This window comes from Narcine bancroftii, chromosome 3 (assembly GCF_036971445.1).
Source record: "Narcine bancroftii isolate sNarBan1 chromosome 3, sNarBan1.hap1, whole genome shotgun sequence".
Classification (NCBI taxonomy): domain Eukaryota; kingdom Metazoa; phylum Chordata; class Chondrichthyes; order Torpediniformes; family Narcinidae; genus Narcine; species Narcine bancroftii.
The window spans coordinates 326667370-326694081 of NC_091471.1; the positions used below are offsets into that span (position 1 = coordinate 326667370).

At 53.9% G+C, this 26712-nt stretch overlaps 1 protein-coding gene across 5 annotated transcripts in view; it reads left to right on the forward strand.

Annotated features, from left to right (window-relative positions):
* Positions 1 to 8963: 8963 nt before the first annotated feature.
* Positions 8964 to 26712, forward strand: part of LOC138759134 (sodium-coupled neutral amino acid transporter 3-like) — a 59426-nt gene continuing 41677 nt past the window's right edge. The window contains exons 1-7 of one of the 5 annotated variants that reach the window (XM_069929102.1): positions 8964 to 9182; positions 12147 to 12247; positions 19462 to 19647; positions 20340 to 20424; positions 21026 to 21144; positions 23647 to 23720; positions 24391 to 24483. In XM_069929102.1, coding sequence (XP_069785203.1) covers positions 19550 to 19647; positions 20340 to 20424; positions 21026 to 21144; positions 23647 to 23720; positions 24391 to 24483 — 469 coding nt within the window. In that variant the 5' untranslated portion in view covers positions 8964 to 9182; positions 12147 to 12247; positions 19462 to 19549. Of the gene's footprint in view, positions 9183 to 12146; positions 12248 to 18623; positions 18806 to 19461; positions 19648 to 20339; positions 20425 to 21025; positions 21145 to 22748; positions 23087 to 23646; positions 23721 to 24390; positions 24484 to 26712 lie in introns of those variants that run through there. The other 4 variants (XM_069929100.1, XM_069929099.1, XM_069929103.1 and 1 more) reach the window with 4 other exon arrangements.

The following is a 26712-nucleotide window of genomic DNA, read 5'->3' on the forward strand; positions in this document are numbered from 1 at the left end:
AGTTCAGGAGCCGAGCGGACATGTTTCAACTCTACAAATCTCTGGTGAGACCCCACTTGGAATATTGTGTTCAGTTCTGGTCACCTCATTACAGGAAGGATGTGGAAGCTGTGGAGATGGGACAGAGGAGATTCACCAGGACGTTGCCTGGATGAGGAAACAAGTCTTATGGGGCAAGGTTGGCAGAGCTGTGACTTTTCCCTTCGGAGCGTAGAAGGATGAGAGGTGATTTGATTGAGGTCGACAAGATTCTGAGAGGTGTCGATTGGGTGGATGGTCAGCGCCTGTTTCCAGGGTGGGATCAGCAAATATCAGAGGGTGTCTGTACAAAGTGAAGGGAGGGAGGTATTTTTTACACAGAGGGTTGTGGGGGCCTGGATACTTTTGACAGGGGTGGTGGTGTACCCCCAATGTGATTAGGGGTACTTAAAAGTGTCTTAAACAGACACATGGATGGGAAAAAATAAGAGGGTTATGGGGTAGGGAGGGTTTAGTTTTTTTAAAAGGGACATATAGGATGGCACAAGATTGAGGGCTGAAGGGCCTGTACTGTTCTATAACATCCAAGCTCCTGGACTCAATACTTTGATTTCTGAAGGCCTATGTGCCAAAAGCTCTCTTTATGACCCTGCCCACTGTGAGGCTACTTTCAGGGAATGATGTCTCTATATTCCCAGATCCCTCTGCTCTACCACACTCCTCAGGGCACGACCATTCACCGTGTACGTCTTTTCTTGGTTTGTCCTTCCAAAATGCATTAAACTCCACCTGCAGTTTTGCAGCCCATGTTTCCGACGTCCAGAGAGATCCTGAGGTGGTCCTAGGTTGGCAGCAGAGAGTTCAGGTCAGGGTAGTCCGGAGGGTGGATTAAAACTGCTCTTGAACATGGAGATGGGGACTGCTGGTGACCGGCTTGGAGCCAGGATCTGAGCGGGCTCCAAGGGGGAGAAGGGAGGGGCCTCGGGCGCTGATCGTGTCAGAGGTTCGGATCTGGAGCTCGGGTGGCCAACAGATCAGACTGGAGTCAGTGCGGCTGCAGTGGAGGCAAATCCACGGGCACTCGGTGTCCCTAGAGGGGACTCTCGTTCTATCCTACTGTAGGGGGGGCCAGGCAACGCTCATGGTGACTCTATTTCCCTTACAGCAGGAAACGATAGAGTCTATTGTACACCGCATTTATATCAATTGTTACGGGACAATAAAATTAATCTTGGAATATCTTTTAAATATTTAAATATTTTTCAATCTTTTCATGATTGAGCTGGGGCAATAAGGTTGCTGGAGTGGTGAATGGGGTTCAAATCCAACGGGGAGAGAGGGGTGGAAGGGGGAAGGGAGACGGGAGTGAGAGAGAGGTAGAGGGAGGGAGAAGGAGAGGGTGGAAGGGAGTGGGAAGGAAGGAGTAAGGGGAGGGGGAGGCAGTGAGGGGGAAAGAGATGAGGGAGGGAGAGGGAGGAAGGGGGAAGGGAGGGGGAATGAGGGTGAGGGAGGGGAGGAAGGGGGAAGGAGGGAGAGAGAGGACATGGAGGGAGAGGGAAGGGGAGGTAGGGGGTGGGAGGTGGGGGGATGAGGGGAGGGACGAGGGGAGGGAGTGAGGGGGGATGAGGGGAGGGAGTGAGGGAGGAAGTGTAAGAGGATGGGATGCGGGGATGGAGGGGGAAGGAAGGAGGAGTGGGGGGAGGGAGAAGGGGTGTAAGGAGGTGGGAAGCTGGGAGGAAGTGAGGGGGAGAGAGGAGGGAGGGAGATGGAGGTAGGGGGAGGCTGTGAGGGGGAAGAAGGTGTGGGGGGTTTGAGGGGGAAGGAGGGGCTGGGTGGGGTGGGTATGTGGGGGATTGAAGGGAGTTTGAGGGGGAGGGAGTGGGTGTGAGGGGAAGGGGAGGTTGGAGGGGTAGGGTATGTGAAGGGTAGGACATGGGGGCTATGGGTAGGGAGGTGGAGAGGGGTGTGAGCATCTGTGAGGATGTAAGGGGAAGGGAGAGGAGTGTGAGGGGGTGGGAGGTGTGTGAGAGGGTTGGTGGGAAAGGAGGTGGTGTGAGGGGAAGGAAGTAGTCTGATGGGGAGGGTGGGGGTGTGAGGGGGAGAGAGGGGTTAGAGGAGGAGGAAGGGGGATGTGAGGGGGATGGGTTGGAGGGGGCATGATGGGCGTTTGAAGGAGAGGGAGGGGTTGTGAGGGGGATGTAAGGGTTGGAGGGACAGGGAAGGGTGGGAGGGTGTATGAGGGGGGTTTGAGGGAGAGGGAGGGGTGTGAGGGAGAGGGAAGGGTTGGGAGGGGTGTGAGGGGGAGGGAGGGGGTGAGGGAGAGTGAAGGGGTGAGAGGAGAGGCAGGGGTTGCGAGGGGCAAGGAGAGGGTGTGAGTGAGAGGTGCTGTAAGGGGAGGGAGGGAGTGTGAGGGGTTGTGATAGAGGGAGGGGGTATAAGGGGGAGGGAGGGGTGTGGGGAGGGAGGAGGTGTAAGGGTAGGGAGGGGGTGTTGGGGAGGAAGGGGTTGGAGGGAGAGGGAGAATGTATGAGGGGTTGGATGGGTGTTTAAGGGAGAGGGAGGGGTGTGGCTGGAAGGGAGGTGGTGTGAGGGGGAGGGGGTGTGGAGTGTGAGGGGGAAGGAGGGGTGTGAGGGAGAGGGAGTGTATGAGGGTGAGGGGTTGGATGAGTGTTTTAGGGAGCGAGGGGGTGTGAGGGGAAGGGAGGATGTGTGGGGGTGTGAGGGGGAGGGAGGATGTGTGGGTGTGTGAGGGGGAGGGAGGGGGTGTGAGGGGAAGGGAGGGGTTGGAGGGCAAGGAGGAGTGTGAGGGTTGTTGGTGGGGAGGGAGATGCTGTGATGGGAAAGGAGTGGGTATGAGGGGAGAGGGGTGTGAGGGGAAGGAAGGGGCTGTGAGGGGATTGAGGGGGTTGAGGGGGAGGGAAGGGGTGTAAGCAGAGTCAGGGGTTGGGAGGGGTGTGAGCGGTTGGAACGGGTGTGAGGGAGTGGGAGGGCGTGGGTATGAGAAGTGTGTGTGGGAGAGAGAGGGGTAGGGAGGGGGTGTGAGTGAGAAGGAGGGGCGTGAGGGGTGTGTGATGGGAGGTAGTGGGTCTGAGGGGTGTATGAGAGAGGGAGGGGTTGTGAGGGGGTGTGAGGGGTGTGTGATGATAGAAAGTGGATGTGAGGGGTGTGTGAGGGCGAGGGAGGGGGTGTGAGGCTGGTGTGAGGGAGAGCGAGGGTGTGGGAAGGGGGTGTGAGGGAGAGGGAGGGGATGTGAGGGGAGGGTGGGGTGGGAGGGAGAGCAAGGGGTGGGACGGAGAGTGAGGGGGTGTCAGGGGGAGTGAGTGGGAGGGATTGTGAGGGGGGTGTGATGGGGAGTTGGTGTGATAGGTGTGTGAGGGAGAGGGTGTGGGTGGAAGGGAGGTGTGAGGGAGAGAGAGGGGTTGGGGGTGGTGTGAGGGTGAGGGAGGGGTGGGAGTGAGTGTGAAGGGTGTGTGATGGGGATGAGTTGGTGTGAGGGGTGTGTAAGGGAGAGGAAGGGAGTGGAAGGGAAGGGGTGTGAGTGAGAGGTAGGGGGTGTGATAGGGAAGGTGTGCTTGTGAGGGGGTGTGAGGGAGAGGGAGGGGGTGTGAGGGGGTGTGAGGGAGAGGGAAGTGGTGGGAGGGGGTGTGATGGGGAGGGAGTGGGTGTGAGGGCTGTGTGAGGAAGAGGGGATGTGGGGGTGTGTGGGAGAGGGAGATTTGAGGGAGTATGAGGAAGAGGAAGTGGGTGTGAGGGGGTTGTGAAGGAGAGGGAGGGGGTAGGAGTGTGTATTAGCAGGGTGTAATGGGGAGAAAGTGGGTGTGAGGGGTGTGTAAGGGAGAGGGAGGGGTTGTGAGGGAGAGGGAGGGGCTGTGAGGGGGTTGTGAGGGAGAGGGAGGGGGTGGGAGGGTGTGTTACTGGGGTGTAATGGGGAGGAAGTGGATGTGAGGATGGTGTGAGGGTGAGGGAGAGGGTGTGGTGGAGAGGTAGGGGGTGGGAGTGAGTTTGAGGGGTGTTTAAGGAAGAGGGAGGGGGTATGAGGGTGAGGGAGGGAGTGGGAGGGAGAGGGTGTGAGGGGTGTGTGATGGGGATGGTTTGTGTGGGGGATTGAAGGTGTGTGAGGGAGAGGGAGGGGGTGTGAATGGGATGTGAGGGAGAGGAAGGGTGTGGGAGAGGGTTGTGATGGAGAGGGAGGTGGTCTGAGGGGGTGATAGGTTGTGAGAGTGGTGTGAGGGGGAGAGAGTGGGTGTGTAATGGAGTGGGAGGGGCTGTGAGTGTGAGGGAGAGGTTTTGAGGGTGGTGTGATGTGGAGGGGGAGTGAGAGTGTGTGATGGGGAGGTATTGGGTGTGAGGGGGGTGTGAGTTTGAGGGAGGGGGTGGGAGGGGGTGTGAGGGAGAGGGAAGAGGTGTGAAGGGGAGGGTGGTGGTGGGTGTGAGGGTGGTGCAGGGAGAGTGAGGAGGTGTGAGGGAGAGGGTGGGGATGGGAGGGAGAGGGAAGGGTGTGAGGGGAAGGGAGTGGGTGTGAGGGGTGTGTGAGGGATAGGGAGGGGATGTGAGGGAGAGGGAGGGGGTGTAAATGGGAGGGTGGGAATGGGTGTGAGGGTGGTGCGAGAGAGAGGGATGGGGTGTGAGGGAGAGGAAGGGAAGGGTTGTGAGGGAGATGGAGGGGATGTGAGGGGATGAAGGGGTTGGGAGGGGGTGTAAGGGAGGGCGTGGGAGGATGAGGGTGGGGGTGTGAATGGGAGGGTGGGAGTGGGTGTGAGGGTGGTGTGAGGGAGAGGGAGGGGGTGTGAGATGGGAGGGGGTGTGATGGGGAGGTAGTGGGTGTGAGGGAGGTGTGAGGGGGATGTGAGGAAGAGGGAGGGGTTGTAAGGGAGAGGGAATGGGTGTGTGGGGTGTGTGAGGGAGAGGGAAGGGATGTGAGGGAGAGGAAGGGGTGTGAGGGAAGGGAGGGGTTGTGAGTTGGAGGGAGGATGTGTGAGGGGTGTGTGATGGGGAGCTAGTGGGTGTGAGGGATGTGTGAGGGAGAGGGAGGGGTTGTGAGGGAGAGGGAGGCGTGTGAGGGGAGGGAGGGGTTGTGATGTGGGTTTGAGGGAGAGGGAGGGGGTGGGAGAGGTGTGTGAGGGAGAGGGAGGGGGTGGGAGAGAGGTGTGAAGGAGAGGGAGGGGTGGGATAGAGTGTGAGTGGTGTGTGATGGGGAGGTATTGGATGTGAGGAGTGTGTGAGGGAGAGGGAGGGGTGGGATAGAGTGTGAGTGGTGTGTGATGGGGAAGTATTGGATGTGAGGGGTGTGTGAGGGAGAGGGAGGGGTTGTGATGGAGAGGGAGGGGTTGTGAGGGAGAGGGAGGGGTGGGAGGGAGAGCGAGGGGTGGGATGGAGAGTGAGGGGTTGTCAGGGGGAGTGAGTGGGAGGGAGGGATTGTGAGGGGGGTGTGATGGGGAGTTGGTGTGATGGGTGTGTGAAGGAGAGGGAGTGGGTGGGAGGGAGGTGTGAGGGAGAGAGAGGGTTTGGGGGTGAGTGTGAAGGGTGTGTGATGGGGAGGGAGTTGGTGTGAGGGGTGTGTAAGGGAGAGGGAGGGGATGTGAGGGAGAGGGAGGGGGTGTGAGAGGGGTGTGAGGGAGAGGGACATGGTGGGAGGGGGTGTGATGGGGAGGGAGTGGGTATGAGGGATGTGTGAGGAATTGGGAGGGGGTGTGGGGGTGTGTGGGAGAGGGAAGTGGTGGGAGGGGGTGTGATGGGGAGGGAGTGGGTGTGAGGGCTGTGTGAGGAAGAGGGAGGGGATGTGGGGGTGTGTGGGAGATTTGAAGGGGTATGAGGAAATGGGAGTGGGTGTGAGGGGGTTGTGAAGGAGAGGGAGGGGGTAGGATGTGAGTTAGCGGGGTGTAATGGGGAGGAAGTGGGTGTGAGGGGTGTGTAAGGGAAAGTGAGGGGTGTGAGGGAGAGGGAGGGGGTGTGAGGGGTTTTTGTGGGAGAGGGAGGAGATTTGAGGGGGTGTGAGGAAGAGAGAGTGAAAGTGAGGGGGTTGTGAGGGAGAGGGAGTGGGTGAGAGGGTGTGTTACCAGGGTGTAATGGGGAGGAAGTGGATGTGAGGATGGTGTGAGGGTGAGGGAGAGGGTGTGGTGGAGAGGTAGGGGGTGGGAGTGAATGTGAGGGGTTCTGTAAGGAAGAGGGAGGGGGTATGAGGAGAGGGAGGGAGTGGGAGGGAGAGGGTGTGAGTGGGGGATTGAGGATGTGAGGGAGAGTGAGGGGGTGTGAATGGGATGTGAGGGAGAGGGAGGGGGTGTGAGGGGGTATGATGGAGAGGGAGGATGTGGGAGGGGGTTGTGATGGAGAGGGAGGTGGTCTGAGGGGGAGTGATAGGTTGTGAGAGTGGTGTGAGGGGGAGAGAGTGGGTGTATAAGGGAGTGGGAGGGGCTGTGAGGGTGAGGGAGGGGTTGTGAGGGTGGTGTGAGGTGAAGGGGGAGTGAGAATGTGTGATGGGGAGGTATTGGGTGTGAGGGGTGTGTGAGGGAGAGGGAGAAGGTGTGAGCGGGGTGTAATGGGGATGAAGTGGGTGTATGGGGGTGTGAGTTTGAGGGAGGGGGTGGGAGGGGGTGTGAGGGAGAGGAAAGAGGTGTGAAGGGGTGTGTAGTGGTGGGTGTGAGGGTGGTGCAAGGAGAGGGAGGAGGTGTGAGGGAGAGGGAAGGGTGTGAGGGGAAGGGAGGGGGTGTGAATGAGAGGGAGGGTGTGTGAGGGGTGTGTGATGGGGAGATAGTGGGTGTGAGGGAGTGGGAGGGGGTGTGAGAAGGAGTTATTGGGTGTGAGGGGTGTGGGGCAGGGGGTATGAGGAAGGGGATGTGAGGGAGGGGGTGCGGGGGAGGGAGGGGGTGTGAGGTGGAGGGGGAGTGAGAGTGTGTGATGGGAAGGTATTGGGTGTGAGGGGTGTGTGAGGGAGAGGGAGAAGGTGTGAGCGGGGTGTAATGGGGAGGAAATGGGTGTATGGGGGGGTGTGAGTTTGATGGAGGGTGTGGGAGCGGGTGTGAGGGAGAGGGAAGAGGTGTGAAGGGAAGGGTGGTGGTGGGTGTGAGGGTGGTGCAAGGAGAGGGAGGAGGTGTGAGGGAGAGGGTGGGGATGGGTGGGAGAGGGAAGGGTGTGAGGGGAAGGGAGGGGGTGTGAATGGGAGGGAGGGTGTGTGAGGGGTGTGTGATGGGGAGATAGTGGGTGTGAGGGTTGTGTGAGGGAGTGGGAGGGGGTGTGAGGAGGAGTTATTGGGTGTGAGGGGTGTGAGGCAGGGGGTGTGAGGGAGGGGGTGTGAGGGAGGGGAGGGGGTGTGAGGGAGTGGGAGGGGGTGTGAGGGAGTGGGAGGGTTGTGTGAGGGAGAGGGGGTGGGAGGCGGTGTGAGATGGGTGCGATGGAGAGGTAGAGGTGTGTGAGGGAGAGGGAGGGGGTGGGAGGTGTGAGGGGGGTGCGATGTGGAGGTAATGGGTGTGAGGGGTGTGTGAGGGAGAGGGGGTGGTAGGCGGTGTGAGATGGGTGCGATGGAGAGGTAGTGGGTGTGAGTGGTGTGTGAGGGAGAGGGAGGGGGTGGGAGGGGGTGGGAGGTGGTGTGAGGGGGGTGTGATGTGGAGGTAATGGGTGTGAGGGGTGTGTGAGGGAGAGGGAGGGTGTGTGATTGGGAGGTAGTGGGAGTGAGGGGTGTGTGAGGGAGAGGGAGGGGTGTGAGGGGGGTGTGGGAGAGGGAGGGAGTGGGAGGGGTTGTGAGGGAGAGGGAAGGGGTGTGAGGGGGAGGTTGGGAGTGGGTGTGAGGGTGGTGTGAGGGAGAGGGAGGGGGTTGGTGTGGTGTTAGGGAGAGAGAGGGGTTGGGAGGGAGTGTGAGTGGTGTATGATGGGGAGGGAGTGCGTGTGAGGGGTGTGTGATGGGGAGGGAGTGCATGTGAGGGGTGTATAAGAGAGATGGAGGGGTGTGGGAGAGGGAGGGAGTGGGCGGGAGGGGGTGTGGGTGGGATGGAGTGGGTGTATGTGATGTGTGATGGGCATGGTGTGTGTGTGTGTGTGTGTGTGAGGGGGAGTGAGTGGGTGTGAGGGAGACGGCAGGTGTGTGAGGTAGAGTGAGGTGTGGGAGGGTTTGTGAGGGGGGTGTGATGGGGAGGGAGAGGATGTGGGGTGTATGAGGGAGAGGGAGGGGGTGAGGAGGGTGTGAGGGAGTGGGTGTGAGGGGGGTGTGAGGGAGAGCTAGGGGTGGGAGGGAGGGTGGTGAAGGAGAGAGAGTGGTGGGTGGGGGTGTGAGGGAGAGGGAGGGGGAGTGAGGCGGCTGTGAGGGAGTGTGATGGGGAGGGTGTGGGTGTGAGGGGTGTGTGAGGGAGAGGGAGGCAGTGTGAGGGGGTGTGAGGGGGAGGGAGGCAGTGTGAGGGGTTGTGAGGAGGGAGGGGTTGTGATTGGGGTGTGGGGGAGGGAGGGGTTGTGAGGGGGTGTGATGGGGTGGGAGTGGGTGTGGAGAGGGAGGGAGTGGGAGGGGGTGTGATGGGAAGGGAGTGGGTGTGAGGGAGAGGGAGGGGTGTGAGGGGGAGGGAGGGGATGTGAGGGGGAGGTAGGGGTTGTGAGTGGGGTGTGATGGGGTGGGTGTGGGTGTTAGGGAGTGGGAGGGCGTGTGAGGGAGAGGGAGGGGGTGTGGGGAGGGAGGGGGTGTGAGGGGGTGGTAGGGGTTGTGAGGGGGTGTGATGGGGAGGGAGGGGGTGTGAGGGGGTGGTAGGGGTTTTGAGGGGGGTGTGATGGGGAGGGAGTGGGTGTGAGGGAGAGGGAAGGGCTGTGAGGGGGTTGTGATGGGGAGGGAGTGGGTGTGTGGGAGTGGGAGGGGGTGTGAGGGGGGTGTGACGGAGAGGGTGGGGCTGTGAGGGGCTTGTGATGGGGAGGGAGTGAGTGTGTGGGAGTGGGAGGGGGTGTGAGGGGGGTGTGACGGAGAAGGAGGGGCTGTGAGGGGGGTGTGAGCCTGGCCCGGGTCCTGTCCCCAGGAGGCTGTGAAGCGGTGAAGTTGCGTCAGACAACTGATGTAATCGGATCCGCTCCTCCTCCTGTGCGGGGCCACATGAAGTTGTGTGAATCCATTCCGCGCGTGTGTGTCTGTGTGTATGTGTAAAATTATCACGTATTTCCACATATACACACACACACCTCCCGGAGACACTGGGCTGTGACTGAGGAACAGGACCTTTTGTGGAGTTTTCCGACAGGCAAGTAACTTTTCCAAAGTTTTCTTCAACCTTTTTTCTCCGCCTCTCCTGAAGATCGTCTCCGGGACCACGTGTCAAGCCGGCGCCGCTCTGCCTTGGTGGGTTTTTCTTGGCGGTGAGACCTGCCCCTGCCCCTTCCTGGGGCCAGTTGGAAGTGTCTCCCTCTCGCCTCCTCCTTGTCCATTCCACTTTCTCTCTCCCCCTCTCATTCTCCATTTTGCTCTCTCTCTCACTTTCTACATTCTCTTTCCCTCCATTTTCCGTCTTTCTCCACCTCTATCTTCCTCTCCCTCTCTGCACTTTTCCAAGAATTTCTCAAGTAAAAAGTAATCCCCATTCTCACTTCCGCCGTGTGGCAGAGGAGAAGGGATTGTCCCCCCCTCCCCCTCCCACACACACACACACACACACACACACACGTTCTCACATATACACTCAAATAGAAACACATAGACTCATACACACAAACTCGTACATACAGAACAGACACACATCCAAACACACACACACAGTCTATACACAGTCAATACACACACAGACTCACACACAGTTTATACACACACCGTCTAAACACACAGTCTGTCTTTTTCTTTGGCTTGGCTTCGCGGACGAAGATTTATGGAGGGGGTAAAAAGTCCACGTCAGCTGCAGGCTCGTTTGTGGCTGACCAGTCCGATGCGGGACAGGCAGACACGATTGCAGCGGTTGCAAGGGAAAATTGGTTGGTTGGGGTTGGGTGTTGGGTTTTTCCTCCTTTGCCTTTTGTCAGTGAGGTGGGCTCTGCGGTCTTCTTCAAAGGAGGCTGCTGCCCGCCAAACTGTGAGGCGCCAAGATGCACGGTTTGAGGCGTTATCAGCCCACTGGCGGTGGTCAATGTGGCAGGCACCAAGAGATTTCTTTAGGCAGTCCTTGTACCTTTTCTTTGGTGCACCTCTGTCACGGTGGCCAGTGGAGAGCTCGCCATATAATACGATCTTGGGAAGGCGATGGTCCTCCATTCTGGAGACGTGACCCATCCAGCGCAGCTGGATCTTCAGCAGCGTGGACTCGATGCTGTCGACCTCTGCCATCTCGAGTACCTCGACGTTAGGGGTGTGAGCGCTCCAATGGATGTTGAGGATGGAGCGGAGACAACGCTGGTGTCTGTACACAGTCTGTAAACATACAGTCTATACACACACAGACTATACACACACAAGCACAGTCAATACGTAACACACACACACACACACACATTCTAGACACACACATTAACATAAACCAACACAGTCTATACACAAAAAGGAATCAGTCACAGTCTATATACGCAGACAGATATACACAGTGCATTCAAACAGTCCTTGACAACATCTGAAAAATTTCCCCAATGCATACCGACCAAAAGAGAGCTACTTTGTGTTTGGGATATTCAGGCCAGTGTTAGGGTCAGTGGAAGACGAATAAGGGTTGGGGTTGAAGATGTTAGGGTTGGAGTTGAAAATATGAGGGGAAAGAGATGAGATTTAGGATGGGTCTCACTGTGTAACAGGGGGTACAGTACTGGTGGGGATGAGTCTGTCACTGTGTAACACCGGGGTACAGTACTGGTGGGGATGGATCCATCACTGTGTATCAACGGGGTACAGTACTGGTGGGGACGGTTCTGTCATTGTGTAACACCAGGGTACAGTAATGGTGGGGAAGGGTTTGTCACTGTGTAACACCAGGGTACAGTACTGGTGGGGATGGGTCCATCACTGTGTAACAACGGGGTACAGTACTGGTGGGGGACAGGTCCGTCACTATGTAACAACAGGGTACAGTACTGGTGGGGACGGCTCTGTCACTGTGACACTGGGGTACAGTACTGGTGGGGAAGGCTCTGTCATTGTATTACACTGGGGTACAGTACAGGTGGGAATGGGTCTGTCACTGTAACACTGGAGTACAGTACTAAATTCTGTTTGGAAATTAATGCGATTTCATTTTGTTAAGTCATGTTGAACTTCCTCAGGTCATGCAGCCGTGTCCCTGTTGTGGACTTGATTGGCATGTGTCTGGGGAGTTACAATGTCCTGTATGTGTTGGTTTGTGTGTTAATTCTCCAATCTCAGTTAATGGAGAGATCTAGAGAGGGAATGGAGATAGGTACAAGGAACATTACATCACAGGGCCTTCTGCCCTCAATGTTGTGCCATCCCATTTATCCCTAAAAATACTCCGTAATCCTCTATTTTTCTATCATGTATATGAGAGTCTCTTAAATGCTCCCAATGTTTTGGTCTCCACCTTCACCCCTGACAAGGCATTCTTGTCCCCCGCAACTCTGTAAAAAAAAAACTTTCTCCTAAACTTCCCTCCCTTCCCTTTGTACAAACGTCCTCTGGTGTTTGCTGATCCTGCCCTGGGAAACAGGCACCGACCATCAACTTGCTAATATTTGTAAACCATTAGTTTATCTTTTGAATGTATGGTCTCTGTTTTCACCCACAATTTCAATTCTGAATTCTGGAATTCAGATGGCTGGCCCCTCCCTTGGCTCCACCCTCACCTACCCCAGTATAAACCCTGGTTTCCCCGCCTTAACTCAGATTCACCTCAGGACTATTGTGACTACTGGCCATTGATTGTAAACTATTAAAAACATATTTGTATTCTTCACTTGTCTTTGAGTGCAATCAGTCACATTACAGCCCCTAATGTTTCAACCTCCACCACCACCCCAGGCAAGGCATTCCAGGCTCCTATAACTCTCTCTGTAAAAACTTAACCCTGATGTCTCCACTAAACCTACCTCCCCTATGTTTGTGCATGTCTTCTGGTGTTTACCATTCCTGCCCTGGGAAACAGGGACTGGCTGTCCACCCTATCTATGGTTCTCATAATCTTGTCGACCTCTGAAGTCTCCTCTCATCCTTCTTCTTGCCAAAGAGAAAAGTCCCAGCTCTGCTCACCTTGCCTTATAAGACTTGTTTCCCATTCCAGGCAACATTCTGGTGAATCTCCTCTGCCCCCTCTCCACAGCTTCCACATCCTTCCTGGAATGAGATGACCAGAACTGAACACTAAGTGGGGTCTCACCAGAGGTTTGTAGAGTTGTGACATGACCTCTTGACTCCTGAACTCAATCCCCCGACTAATGAATCCCAGCGTCCCATAGGCCTTCTTAACAATCCTATCGACCTGTGCGGTGACATTGAGGGATGTTTGGATTTGAACTCTTTGTTCACACTGTGAAGAATCCTGCCATTAACCTTGGTCTCAGCCTCCTGGTTTGACATTCCAAAGTGTATCTCCTCACTGATCCGGATTGAACTCCACCTGACACTTCTCCCGACTCTGCACCTTCTCCATATCTTCGTAAACTTCGACAACCCTCAGCTCCGTCCACAAAACCCCCCCCATCCTCCATGTCATCCGCAAACTAACTGACCCATCCTTCCGCCTTTTCATCCAGGGCATTTATATAAATCACAAAGAGCAAGGGGTCCCAGAACAGATCCCTATGGCCCCTCCGCTAGTCCCCGACCTCCGGGCAGAATACTTTCCTTCCACTACTACTCTCTGCTTTCTTCCTGCAAGCCCATTTTTTTAGCCACACAGCCAATGGATCGTCGTGACTTTCTGAACGAGTCTCTCATGGGTGACCTTGTCAAATGCCCTGCTAAAATCTACATCGACCACATCTACCACCTGACCCTCATCAGTTTCTTTTGTGACCTCCTCAAAAAGCTCAACTGGGCTCATGAGGAACGGCCTTCCCTTCACAAAGCCACGCTGACTCTCTTTGAGTAGACTGGACCTTTCCAAATGCTCATAGATCCTATCCTTAAGAATCCTCTCCAATAGTTTGCACCCCACTGATCTAAGACTCACCAGTCTCTAATTCCCAGGATTCTCTCTATTATCTTTTTTAAACAAAGGGACTACATTTGCCATTCTCCAATCCTCCTGCACCTCCCCTGCAGCCAAAGAGGATTCAAAGATCACAGCTACTGCCCTAACTGTTTCTTCTCTCGCTTCCCACAGTAGCCTGGGGTATGTCACGTCTGGCCCCGGGGATTTATCAACCTTTATGTTTCTAAGAAGATCCAACACTTCCTCTTCCTTAATCTCAACACTGTCCAGCACACAGGCCTCACCCTGATCAAGGTCCTTTTCTCTTGTGAATACTGATGCAAAGTATTCATTTAGGACCTCCCCAACCTCCTTCACCTCCTGACACGTTGCCTCCGTTTCCCCAGCCCTACCTTCAGTCTCATCATCCTTCTGTTCTTCACATCCACAAAGAACACCTTGGGGATCTTCTTAATCCTGCAGACCAAGGCCTTCTCATGCCCCTTCGAGCTCTCCTGATTCCTTTCTTAAGCTCCTTCCTGGCTACCATATATTTCTCAGGAGCGCTTCCTGTTTCCTGCTTCCTATATATCTAATATATGCTTCCTCTCGACGAGTTGCCTGACCTGTTTCGTCAGCCACGGTTCCCTTTTTCTACCATCTTTTCCCTGTCCCAGTGGGACGAACCTATCCTGAACCCAGCACGTGGATCCTAAACCTCCTCCACGTTAGTTCTGATCTTTCACCTTTGAACATCTGTTTCCAATTTCTTCTCGCTCGTTCCTGTCTCATCCCTTCATGATTAACCCTTCCTCAATTAAGCACTTTCCCAGTTTGAGTTTTTATCCTTTTCCATGGCTCAGGGAGTTGTGGTCACTCTCACCAAACTGCTCCCCCACCGAGAGGTCCACCCCCTGACCAGGTTCATTCCCCAGAATCAGGTCCAGTGTGGCCTCCCCTCTCATCGGCCGGCCCAAACAAGGTGTCAGAAATCTTTCTTGGACACACCTGACAAACTCAGCCCCATCCATCCCACTTGCAGTCAGTGGGTGCCAGTCAATACCAGGGAAGTTGAAATCACCCATAACTACGACCCTGTAATTCCTGCACTGTTCCAAAATCTGCCTGTGTTTCTGCTCTTCAGTGTCCCGAGGGCTACTTGGGGGCCTAGAGATGTCACCCAGCCCAGTGGCAGCTTCCTTCCTATTTCTGACTCCCACCCACACTGACTCCCTCTGCAGCTACGGTACTATCCCTGACCAGAAATGCTACCCCGCCCCCCCCCCCCACCCTTTTCCACCTCTCATCCTAAAGACCTAAACCCAGTAACCTGCATCAGCCAGACCTGCCCTTGTTCCAGCCAAGTCTGTAACGGCCACAACGTACTGATCCATCCCATTTATTCCTGATGCTCCTTGCGGTGAAATAGACACATTTCAACCCCTCTAACTGGCTCCCTTTCTTTTGTCCCCTGCCCGTCCTTCCTCACTAACTCAGAGCACCATGCTCTGACCTCTGCCCTCACATTCTGGTTCCCACCCCCCTGCCAAACTAGCTTAAACCCACCCCAACAGCTCCAGCAAACCTGCTCGCCAGGGTATTGGTCCCCCTCCAGTTCCCTTTTGTTCAGGACAGACCTTCCCCAGAAAAGATCCCGATGATCCACAAATCTGAACCCCTGGCACATGGCACAGGCAGCCATCCCGAGATTACCCCCTCCCCCCACCCTGCTAAAGTCCTGCTTTTCCTAACCCCCTCTATTCTCTCCTCAGGACCTCATCCCTACTCCTATCTATGTCATTGGTCCCCGCGTGGACCACCACATCCAGCTGCTTGCCCTCCCACTTGAGGCTCGATCAGAGGCGTCCTTGACCCTGGCACTCGAGAGGCAACATACCATCTGGGAACATTGATCTCGACAACAAATCCACTTACCTGCTCTCCTAACCAATGAGTCTCTAGTCACCATGGCTCTCCTCTTCTCCCCCATCTTCCCTTCTCGTCCGAGCCAGAGACATGCCCACTGCGACTGGTCCCCTGTAGGTCGTTTCCACCCCCATCAGTATACTAGTATACTTGTTGAGGGGAATGGCCACAGGACTGCTCTGCCTTCTCTGTCTATACCGGAGGGGAAAACTTGTGTGTCCTCCCCTCTCATCGGCCGGCCCATAAGAAACACATAAGAGCTGCAAACTTCAGATGTTTGAGAACCATAGCAATCATGTGACCACAAGCCACACTCACTAACACTAATGCTTACAGCCCCTTTCAGGTGGCCAGAATACTCAAATGTAAAGTCATCTAAAATACCTGAATATGGCTGTCAGGAGGCCACCTGAAAGCGGAGAGCCTGTCTCCGAGGTTTCTCAAATTATTCTCCGCGGCTAGCAGCTTTCAGGTGCCTGGCAGCGGGCAGGCTGATGACGCGCTGACAGCCCCCCTCCCCGCTACCCAGCGAACCAACTCCCTGCTGCCTGACAGCCCCGCTGCCCGGTGATCCAACTCCCTGCTGCCTGACAGTCCCCCGGCAAGGGACATCAGGGCTGAGGCGGTTGGTGCGGATCTACGGGGATGGGGTGGCCAGCGTGGGAGGTTGCCTGCCCCGGTATAGTTTTGTGGGGGAAAGTATTTTCCAATCCTTGTCTTGCAAATCATCCATTTGCAAAATGCAGATACACTGCAGAAAGTGAAGAAGCACTGTTACAAAGGGAGCAATTTTCCAAAAGATTTTTTTCTAATCAAGTCTACACACCAAACGTTCCCCCTAGGCACCTGAAAGTAGCTCAGGCAAAGCAGCTAGCAGCTTTCAGGTGCCTAGCAGCGGGCAGGCTGTTGACAGTCAGCTGGCGACGCACTGACAGCCACCCTCCCCGCTGGTGACACCTATCCTCCCCGTGAACCACACATTACATATCAAAGAGCCGCATGTGGCTCACGAGCCAGTCTATACCCTTTCTCTCTCCTAACAGTCACCTGTCTCCCAACTTTTAGGGGGTGACTATCTCCCTGAAGCTCCTCTCTATCACTGCCTCAGCCTCTTGAATAATCCAGACTTCATCCAGTTCCAGCTCGCAAACTCGGTCTTGCAGATGTAGTCATCACGGATACGTGCTGATCCAGAGTTCCCACATCCTGAAATCAGAGCACTGACTGTCTGAACGGCTGGCTCCATTAATTCTACCCAAATTAAACTCAAACATCTCTCTCTCTCTAGAGAGGGAAAGAGGGGAGGGAAAGAGAGGGGGAGAGAGAAAGAGAGAGGGAGGGGGAGGAACAGAATGAGAGAAGGGGAGGGATGAAGGGAACAGGAGAGAAAGGAATAAAGAGGATAGAGCAGGGAAAGAGAGAACGAGAGGGGAAGAGAGTGGGGGAGAGAGGGAGAGAATGAGAGAGGGGGAGGGAGGGATAAAGGGAGCAGGAGAGAAAGGAATAAAGAGGGGAAGAGAGAACGAGAGGGGGAAAGAGAGTAATGGGAGATGGGAAGAGAGAGAGTGGGGAAGACAGACAGATAGATGGGAAGAGAGAGAGTGGGGAAGACAGACAGATAGATGGGAAGAGAGAGAGTGAGGGGAAGACAGACAGATAGATGGGAAGAGGAGCGCATGGAGAGCTGGGTTTGAGTGCAGTACATGACCACGCTGGAGAAACTCAGCAGACCACGCAGTGCCCATGGGGAGTGGAGGGAAAGGAGCTCTCAAGAAATAGGGAACAAGCAGGCTATTTGGCCCATCGAGTCAGCTCTGCCTCTCCACCCTGAGCTGAGCCATTCTCACCTCGAGTTCCAAGTTCCAGCCACTCCCTCTTGATCATTAGATACCAATCAATCTCCCCCTTAAACTTCCCCATCGATCCACCCTCCGTTGCTGTACGAGGTGATGAATTCCACAATCCAGAACTCTCTGGCTGAAGGAATTTCTCCTCGTTTTTAAATGGGTCCCTTCTCATTCTAAGACCGTGCCCTCCGGTCCTGGATTCACCCACCAAGGGAAATATTCACATCGACTCAGTCCAATCCTTTCAATGAGTACAGTCCAAGTACCTCATATATTAGCTCCTGCATTCCAGGAATCATCCTGGTAAATCTTCTCTGGACTCTCTCCTACATCCCTTTTCTAAGAAAAGGGGCCAAAACTGCACACAATTACTCCAAATGAGGTCTTCCCAGGGCCCCTTAAGCCTCATCAACACCTCCTTCCCCTCATACACTCTTCCCCTTGAAACGAAGGTCAACATAGCATTCGCTGTCTTTACTGCCGATCCAACCTGGTTCTTCACCTTTAGATGATCCTGCACGAGGACCCCGAGTCCCTTTGGACTTCCAAATTTGGAATTTTATCCCCCTCCACATAATCATCTGCCCGTTTATTCCCTCTCCCAAAATGTCCATTTCCCAACCTCCTATCTCACCTGCCAATTCTTTGCCCACTCCTAAACTGTCCTAGTCTCTCAGCGACCCTTCGGTTTCCTCAACATGTCCTGCTCCGCCACCCATCTTGGTGTTGTCTGCAAACTTGGCCACAAAACCATTCAACCCATCATCTAGATAATTGACGTATACGGTGAACAGAAGTGGCCCCAACACCAACCCCTGCTGAACGCTACTAGTCACCGGCCACTCACCAGAAAAGGATCCTGTTATTCCCACCCTTTGCTTCCTGCCTGTCAGTCAATCCTCCACCCAATCTAAGATCTTCCCTGGAATTCCATGGGCTTTCACCTTATTAAGCAGCCTCTTATGCAGCATCAAATCCAAATACACAATATCCATAGCCTCTCCCTCCTCCATCCTACTTGAGATTTCCTCAAGGAATTTCCAATAGGTTGGTCAGGCAGGATCTTTCCACTGGCTTGGACCCATCCTGCCATGCCCCTAGAGGTATTTCATCACCTCGTCCTTGAGGATCGACTCCAATAACCTTCCAACCACCGACATCAGACTAAGAGGCCTACAACTTCCTTTTATCTGCCTCCCTGAACAGTGAAACTACATTTGCAACCTTCTAGTCGTCTGGCCCGTTAAAGGAGCTCACGGTGGGTTGTTTTAAGTTCTGCGGCTGTGGTCACGGAGGCCAGGTCACTTGGTGGATTTAAGGCAGAGGTTCTCAGTTAGCCAGGGCATCAAAGGTTCTGGGGAGAAGGAGGGCCAGCAGGGCTGAGTGGGAGAATAGATCAGAATGGTGGGGCAGACTTGATGGGCTGAATGGCCTGTTTCTGCTCCTGTGTCTTTCTCTTTTGAGAAAGTAAGGTTTCATTACCACCAGTGAGAGAGAGAGAGAGAGAGAGTTATAAATAGAAGAGAGATAATTCTTTGTTTCAACACTTTATGTATCCAGCACCGTGGGAGAATTGTGTATGTTTGTTCCAACACTGTTGGACGGTGCAGAGGGAGCTTCACTCTGTGTCCGCCCCCCTGGGAATGTGACGGGATGGTGTGGAGTGACCTTCACTCTATGTCCGACCCCCCCACCCACCTGGGGAGTGTGTGACAGGATGGTGTGGAGGGAGCTTCACTCTGTAACCCTGGCAGTATGTGATGATAGAGCCTCCTTCTGAAACAATCTGTCACAACTCAGTGCCTTCAAGTATATTCTAAAGCCTTTGGGCATAGACCACTCAGCCCTTCATGGCTCTGCTAGCCCCTGTTGCTCCTTCCTCCTCTCTCTCTCTGTCTTTCTGTCTCTCTGTCTCTCTCTCTCTCTCTCTCTCTCTCTCTCTCTCTCTCTCTTCCTCTGCCGCCCCCACCCCCTATGATTGCACCTCAATCAGGAGAGGAGAGGGAGAGGCAAGTCCGCCCCGGGTTCGGGCAGGTGAGTGTGCCACTTTTGGTAAGGATCTTTTGATCTGCCAGAACTCCTAGTTTCCTGGTTCTGGTTTCGGGAGTTGCCACAGATCAGTGCTGAGTCATTGCTGGTTCAGTTTTGAACACAGTCCATGATTCACTGCCACATGAAGCCTTTGCTCTCCCTGCCTCTCTACATTGGCAGGAAGGCCCTTCCCTTTAACCTGTCAACCCCACTCCCCCCACTGGCATGGCCCAAGGCCCGGCGGCTTGTGTCACGGTTCCAGGCATGTGGTGGGAGGCAGGGGCTGTTGCTTGGCTTGCAGTGGGCTCCCTCCTCGCTGTTCCCTCCCTCCTCACTGACCCTCCCTCCCTCCTCACCATCCCTCCCTCCGTCCTCACCACCCCCTCCCTCCTCACTATCCCCCCATCTCACCGACCCCTCTCTCCTTCCTCACTGTCCCCTCCCTCCCTCCTCACCATCCCCTCCCTCCCTCCTCACTGTTTCCTCCCTCCTCACCGTCCCCTCCCTCCCTCCTCACCATCCCCTCCCTCCTCAAAGCCCCTCACGTGAGGGGTCTCCCTCTGCACCACTACCTCTGTGGGACACTGGTTCAGGAGGACTTGTGCCGGCGATCGAACGGCAACCGATGCCCTGACTGCTGACCATCCCCCACTCCCCAGGTTGCTACCGACCCACTGCCCATCCGAGGATTCCAGCAGCTGTGAAACTGGTCGGGATCCACTGAACTAAGGCAACTGCTCCACAGAAATGGAGATGGAGAAATTGTCCTGGGTCGACTCGGAGGCAGTGGACAATCCGGACAGTGAGGATATGCTGAACTCAAACAAGATCATCTACGCAGATGGGTGAGCACACGGATCCTGATGATACTCCCTCTGTCCTCTTCCCACCAGTCCCCCTAACACAGACCGTGCACACTGGGAGCACCGTGCACAGTTCCGGGTCTCTGGGTCTTCGTATCCCACACCAGGAGCACCGTGCACAGTTCCGGGTCTCCGTATCCCACACCGGGAGCACCATGCACAGTTCCCCATCTCCGTATCCTGCACTGGGAGCACCGGTCACAGTTCCCGGTCTCCATATTCCATACCAGGAACACCATGCATATCCCTGAGCCATATCCCTGGGTCAGATTGCACCAGGAGCACTGCTTCTGACCCTGGGGTGTGCATGATGGGACGGTGCAGAGGGAGCTTCACTCTGTATCCGACCCCCAGAGACTGTGTGATGAGACTGTGTGGAGGGAGCTTCGCTCTGTGTCCGAAGCCCAGAGACTGTGCTCTGTGTCGGACCCTGGCAGTGTGTGATGTGACGGAGTGAAGTATGTGTCCAACCCCAGGAGTGCTTGACTAGACAGTGAGAGGGAGCTGCACTCAGTGTCTGACCATGAGAACGTGTTACCAGACGGTGTGGAGGAAGCTTTGCTCTGTGTCTGGCCCTGAGTAGTCTTCGACGGGCTGGAGAAAGGAAGTTTCATTCTGTTTCTGTGAGCTATTTCCTTTGACCTGTTACTTTCTGTATGTTCCTTGTTCCACAGCTATGAAACAGCAGAATCTACCACTGCAGAATGCCAAGAATTCCTGCCTCACTCATCCGGAAAGAAACCAATTCAGTTCTCAGATGTGAGGAACCTTTGTGCTGCTAGATCCAATGTGACGATAGACTCAGACACGTACTCGACTGCAGGCTGGAGATTCCTGTTGGGTCAGGCCATTCAGACCCACTTCAGCCTGTTTCCCAGGCAACAGGAAGAGGCCATTCAGCCCTTCCAGTAGTTATCCCAGGCGACTGGAGGGGATGTTTCAGCCCCTCATCTTTCTGTTACTTTGGGGATAGGAGGCGGATGTTCGGCCCCTCTTCAGCTTGTTATTCCCAGGGGTTAGAGGAGGTCGTTCAGCCCCTTTCTCGCCTGCTACTCAGTAAACAGGCTGTTCAGCCCATCTACTGGCTGTAATATCAGAAAATGGGGAACCTTTACCCAGTGTCCGGCCCTGGGAGTGTGTGACGGGACGGTACTGAGGAAACTTTGGTCTGTGTACAACCCCCAGGGAGTGTGTGACGGGACAGTGTGGAGGGAGCTTTGCTCTGCGTCTGATCCCCTGGGGAGTGTGTGTGATGGGAGGGAGCTTCGCCCTGTCCAACCCCCAAGGGAATGAACAAGGGGGGGAGGTGTGTGGAATTGGGACCCCAGCGACTGACTGAATGTCTGGTTCCTCTCTGCAGCAGTTTGAGGGCAAGACCTCATTCGGGATGTCGGTCTTCAACCTCAGTAACGCCATCATGGGCAGCGGAGTTCTGGGACTTGCTTACGCCATGTCCAACACAGGCATCGTGCTCTTTGTGTATGTACAGATCTGGGACGTGCAAGCCATTGGGAGGGGGAGGTTTCTCGCCCACAGGCCAAATGTACCAGGTTGGAGGTCCCATCACCCACTGCTCCTCCTCGCCAGTCAGCCCGGGGTGGTGGGTGGGGACCTGAGGGTCAGCAGGTGCAACAATTAGCCCCTGCTGCCCTGACATCAGAGGGACCTGCTCTCTCTCTCTCTCTCTCTCTCTCTCTCTCTCTCTCTCTTGAGGTGAGATGGGAGACTGTCCTCCCTCCCACGTCCCTGCCCTCCCACAGTTAATACAAAGATTGAAGGTGTCGTGGTCAGCAAGGAAGGTTTTCAAAGCTTGTGGAGGGCTCTGGACTGGGCTGCAAAATGGCAGATGGAGTTTAATGCAGGCGTTGCATTTTGGAAGGACAACCCAAGAAAGGACGTGCACGGTGAACAGTCAGGCACTGAGGAGTCCAGTAGAACAGAGGGATCTGGGAATACAGAGACATAATTCTCTGAAAGTGGCGTCACAGGTGGACAGGGTCATAAAGAGAACTTTTGGCATCTTGGTCTCATAAATCAAAGTATTGAGTACAGGAGTTGAGATGTGATGGTAAGGATGTTTAAGACATTGGTGAGGCCAAATTGGGAGAATTGTGTGCAGTTTTGGTCACCGAACTACAGGAAAGATATCAGTAAAATAGAGAGCAGAGAAGATTTACTAGGATGTTGCCCGGACTTCAGGAACTGAGTTAAACAGGTTCGGACTTGATTCCCTGGAGCCTAGAAGAATGAGGGGAGATTTGATCAAGGTGTTTAAAATGATAAGGGGGATGGACAGAGTAAATGTAGGTCAGCTTTTTCCACCGAGGGTCGGTGAGATACAAACCAGAGGACATTGGTTAAGTGTGAAAGGAGAAAGGTTTAAAGGGAAATTCTTCACAGAGAGCGGCGGGAGTGGGGAAGTGGAGAATGCGGGCTCAATTTTGACATCAAATACAAATTTGGACGGGTACGGATGGGAGGGGAATGGACGGCTATGCACTGAGAGCAGGCAGAATAATAGTTTGGCACAGGCTGGAAGGGCATATTTCTGTGATATCGTGTTCTCTGGTTCTAACTGCTTGGAGAATCTCTCCACCCATCGCCCCCTTGCCACTTACCCCTGCGACTGCAGGAGCTGCTTCACTTGCACCCACACCTCCTCCCTCCCCACCTTTCGGGGACCCAAACAGCCCTCCCGAAAGTGAAGCAACACCTAGTCTGTGAACCGGCTGCATCCGGTTCTCCTGCCACGGTCTCCTCTACGTTGGAGGGACTGGGAGCTTGCTTCATCAAGCACATTGGCTCCATCCGCCGCAATAGCGCTGGACTCCTGGTGGCTGCCGGTTTCAATATCCCGCCCCATTCCTCTTGCTGACATGTCTGTCCATGGTCTCACGCACGGCTGGACTGAGACCACCCATGAATTGGAGGAACAACACCTCACCTTCCGTCTGGGCCCCCTCCAACTGGATAGCATTAACATCAACCTTGTTTCTATTAGCGACCCCTTATATCTCCTTACCCGATAGCTCTCTCTCTTTCCTTTTCCCTCTCTCCTTTCACAGGGCCAAAAATTAGCAACCCTTCTCTCATCAATTCTCACCTTCCCCCTCCTCCTGACCTCTACATCGGAGAGACAGGGCTGAAGGAGAAGATGGAACATCACCATCTGCAACACGTCTTCCCGACATCGGAGAGACCCCGAGATCACTTTGCTGAGCACCCTCGCACAGTCCGCACCAGAGACCGGGACCACCTGGTGGCCGACCACTTTGATTCCGCAGCCCACTACTGCGCCGACACATCTGTCCATGGCCTCGTGTGCTAAGAACACTCATAAATCGGAGGAGCGACACCAGAGTTGCTGTCTGGGCACTCTCCAGCTGGACTGCATTAACATCGATGCCTCTGGTTCCTGCAGGCACGCCTCCATTCTCTCTTTCCCATCCTCCAGCTCTCCACCCCTTCCCTCATTCACAGAGCCATCTCCCCCACTTCCCCCGTTTGCTGGTGTGCCCTCCCTCCCTGAACCACCTCCTGCCTCCATTTTGCTTGTACCTTGAGGAAGGGCATGGGCCCGAAACGTCGGTGATATGTCTTTACCTCCTGTGGACGCTGTGAGACTGGCTGTGTTCCTCCAGTGTTTCCGTGTCCTTACGGCAGTTACAGTGCCTGCAGACTTTCGTTCAAGTGCGTCACCTGCAAGAGGAGCCGCTCAGCCCATTGAATCCTTTCCCCCTAAGTCCCATTGCTAATGGGCGCTGCAAGGAATCTGTTCTCCCAGCCTTGACTCCTGCATGAGGTTGGGTGGCTGTTTACAGCGGCGGTCCCTCCACCAACTTCAGGCCAAAGGTTCCTGGGAGGGTCCCACGAACCGGGAACAGGCCTGGGAGAGAGGGTGGAATCATGAAAATGGGGCTGGGAATGATCTGTTCATGGGGTTGCTGATGTTTTAACACCCCCTCTCCCCCCACTCCACAGGATTTTGCTGATCTGTATTGCACTGCTGTCTGCATACTCCATACACCTGCTTCTGAGGTCTGCTGGCTTTGTCGGTGAGTGTTGAACCAATCTGGTCCCCGGCATCCCTCCCTATCTCTGTAACCCTCTCCAGTCCTCTACACCCCTCCCCATCTCTGTAACAACCTACAGTCCCATACACCCCTCCCCGTCTCTGTAACCCCCTCTGGTCCCCTGCACTCTTCCCATCTCTGTAATCCCCTCCGGTCCCCTCCACTCCTCTCTGTCTCTATAACCCTTGCTGGTCCCTTCCACCCCTCCGTCTGTAACCCTCTCTGGTCCCCTATACCCCTCTCCGTGTCTGTAACCCCCTCCAGTCCCCTACACCTCTCCCCATCTCTGTAACCCCCTCCTTTCCTCTACAACCCTCCATCTCTGTACCTCCCTCAGGTCCCCTATACCCCTCTCCGTATCTGTAACCCCCTCCGCTCCCCAACACCCATCATCTCTGTAACCCCTTTCGGTCCCCTACACCGCTCCCTGTCTCTGTAATCCCCTCCGATCCCCTACACCCCTCCGTCTCTGTAACTCTCTCTGGTCCCCTACACCCCTTCATGACTGAAACCCCTTCCTGACCTTGTAACCCTGGAAGGAGAGGAGAGGTGACGGATGTAATGGCGGGATGTCCGGGTGTGCGGTGGGGTGTGAGGAGGAGGTGTTCACTCCACTGCCTTGGACTTACTCCCCGTATCTTGACCTCTCCAGGGATTAGAGCTTACGAACAGCTGGGCCTCAAAGCCTTTGGGCAGCCAGGAAAGGCAGTGGCTGCCATAATCATCTCGTTTCACAACATCGGAGGTAAGGTGGACCGCTGGTCCAGTGAATATCATAGCGCAGAAACTAACCTTTCGGCCCTTCTGGTCTGTTCCAAAGTATTACTCTCCCTAGTTCCACTGACCTGCACCTAGTCTATATCCCTCCCATTCATGTATGTCCAAATTCTTCTTAAATGTTAAAATTGAGCCCACATTCACCATTTCAGCTTGTTCCACACATCCAGCACTCTCTGTGTGAGGCTCCCCCTAAACTTTTCCCTTTTCACCCTTAACCCATGTCCTCTGGTTTGGATCTCACCGACCCTCAGTGGAAAAAGCTGACCTACGTTTACTCTGTCTGTCTCCCTCATAATTTTAAACACCTCGATCAAATCTCCCCTCATTCTTCTACACTCCAGGGAATCAAGTCCGAACTTGTTTAACCTGTCCCTGTAACTCAGATCGTGAAGTCTGGGCCACGTCCTGTTTCATCTTGTATTCGTATGTGTGAGTTTCTAGACAACACATGGATGAAGGAAAATGTTCTTTACTTTAAAGTTTATGTAAGCAGCCCATGAGGCAGGCCACGAGGCTGCAGCCTCCATTTCAGATCTCCCATACTCTGTCAGCCCCTGCTAATCCTTAAGGCATTGCACCATGATCACTACCATAATACATCCTAGTAAATAGCATGGTTGGTGTAGCAGTCAGCGTAAAGCCATTACAACCTCAGCGATCGGGACCGGGGTTCGAATCCTGCGCTGTCTGTAAGGAGTTTGTACCTTCTCCCCGTGTCTGGGTGGGTTTCCCCTGGGGGCCCCAGTTTCCTTCCACCGCTCAAAATGTACTGGGGGTTGTAGGGTGTAAATTGGGCGGCACGGGCTCGTGGGCCGAAATGGGCTGTTACTGTGCTGCGTGTCTGAATCTTTTCTAAAATTAATAGTGTTCTCTACCCTCTTTCTATCTTACTGATATCTTTCCTGTAGTTCGGTGACCAAAACTGCACACAACTCTCTTCACTAATGTCTTGTACAACTTTTCCATAACATCCCAACTCCTGGACTCGATACTTTGATTTCTGAAGGCCAATATACCTTTTACCTCAACCTTTTTCTTTCCTCTCACATCCCACTTTAAGTATTCCCTATGCCATTGGTGCTCTGTAATCAGAAAGGGATAATTTAAGGTGGGATGTGAGTGGGAACAAAAAGCTGAAAACCACTGTTTTAATCATCCCTCATTAACTCGTCATTTGCACGGTTTCAGAACTCCAAAGGAAATGGACCAATGACAATTTTTCTCAAGCAAAATATTTCAGGAACAATCGGGTCTGGAGCAGTGTTTCTCAACCTTCCCTTCCCGCTCACAGCCCACCTTAAGCAATCCCTTCCTGATCACAGAGCTCCGATGGCAGAGGGGTTATTTAAAGTGGGATGTGAGTGGAAAGAAAAAGGTTGAGAACCTCTGATTTATCATGTACATTTTTCAGCCCACTTTTTCAGCTGGTCCAGATCCCTCCACAAGCTTTGAAAATGTCTTTCTAGAATCTAATTCTGTGACAAAATTTTCGCTCATTTCTCTTTTTGAATCCTCACTTCCTATATAAATTAGTTAATAATTTGGTGGTTGAAGATACTTTGAGGATCTGGATTCAATTCAGAAAATTTTTGGTTTAATGAGATTTTCTCTTTCTAGTCTTTTTTTTAAATTTCTGTGATTGATGTAACTTTGGAAGAAATGGGCGTTTAAAGTTTTAAAGATTTATTTTTCAGTTAAATACAGTCGACAAAATACTCATAGTTTTCATTATCTGCAGATTAGAGATTTTTTTTACTATCTTAATTACATACATTTCCTAAGAGGGCTGATAAGAATTTAATTGATGTAATTTTAAAAATTTACAACCTTTTTATAATGTTTTGATATTGAACATTTATGGCACGTTGTTGAGAATAAGAGAGGCTCCCTCAGATAAAATTTAAAAACCCTGGGAACAGGATCTACAGTTTCTAATTCCTGAAGAAACTTGGAATATGATTTTCAAATGGGTTAACACCTCTTATTTATGTGCCCATCTCTCTCTCCTACAATTTAAAATAATCCATAGGGCTCACGTGTCCAAAATCAAATGATCTCGGTTTGATGCGGGTGTATCTCCTCGTTGTGATAATGGAGATGCTTCATTAATTCATATGTTTTGGATGAGCCAGAGTCTTGAGAAATATTGGAATGAAGTATTTCAAACTTTCTCTGCATTTTTTAAAGTTCATTT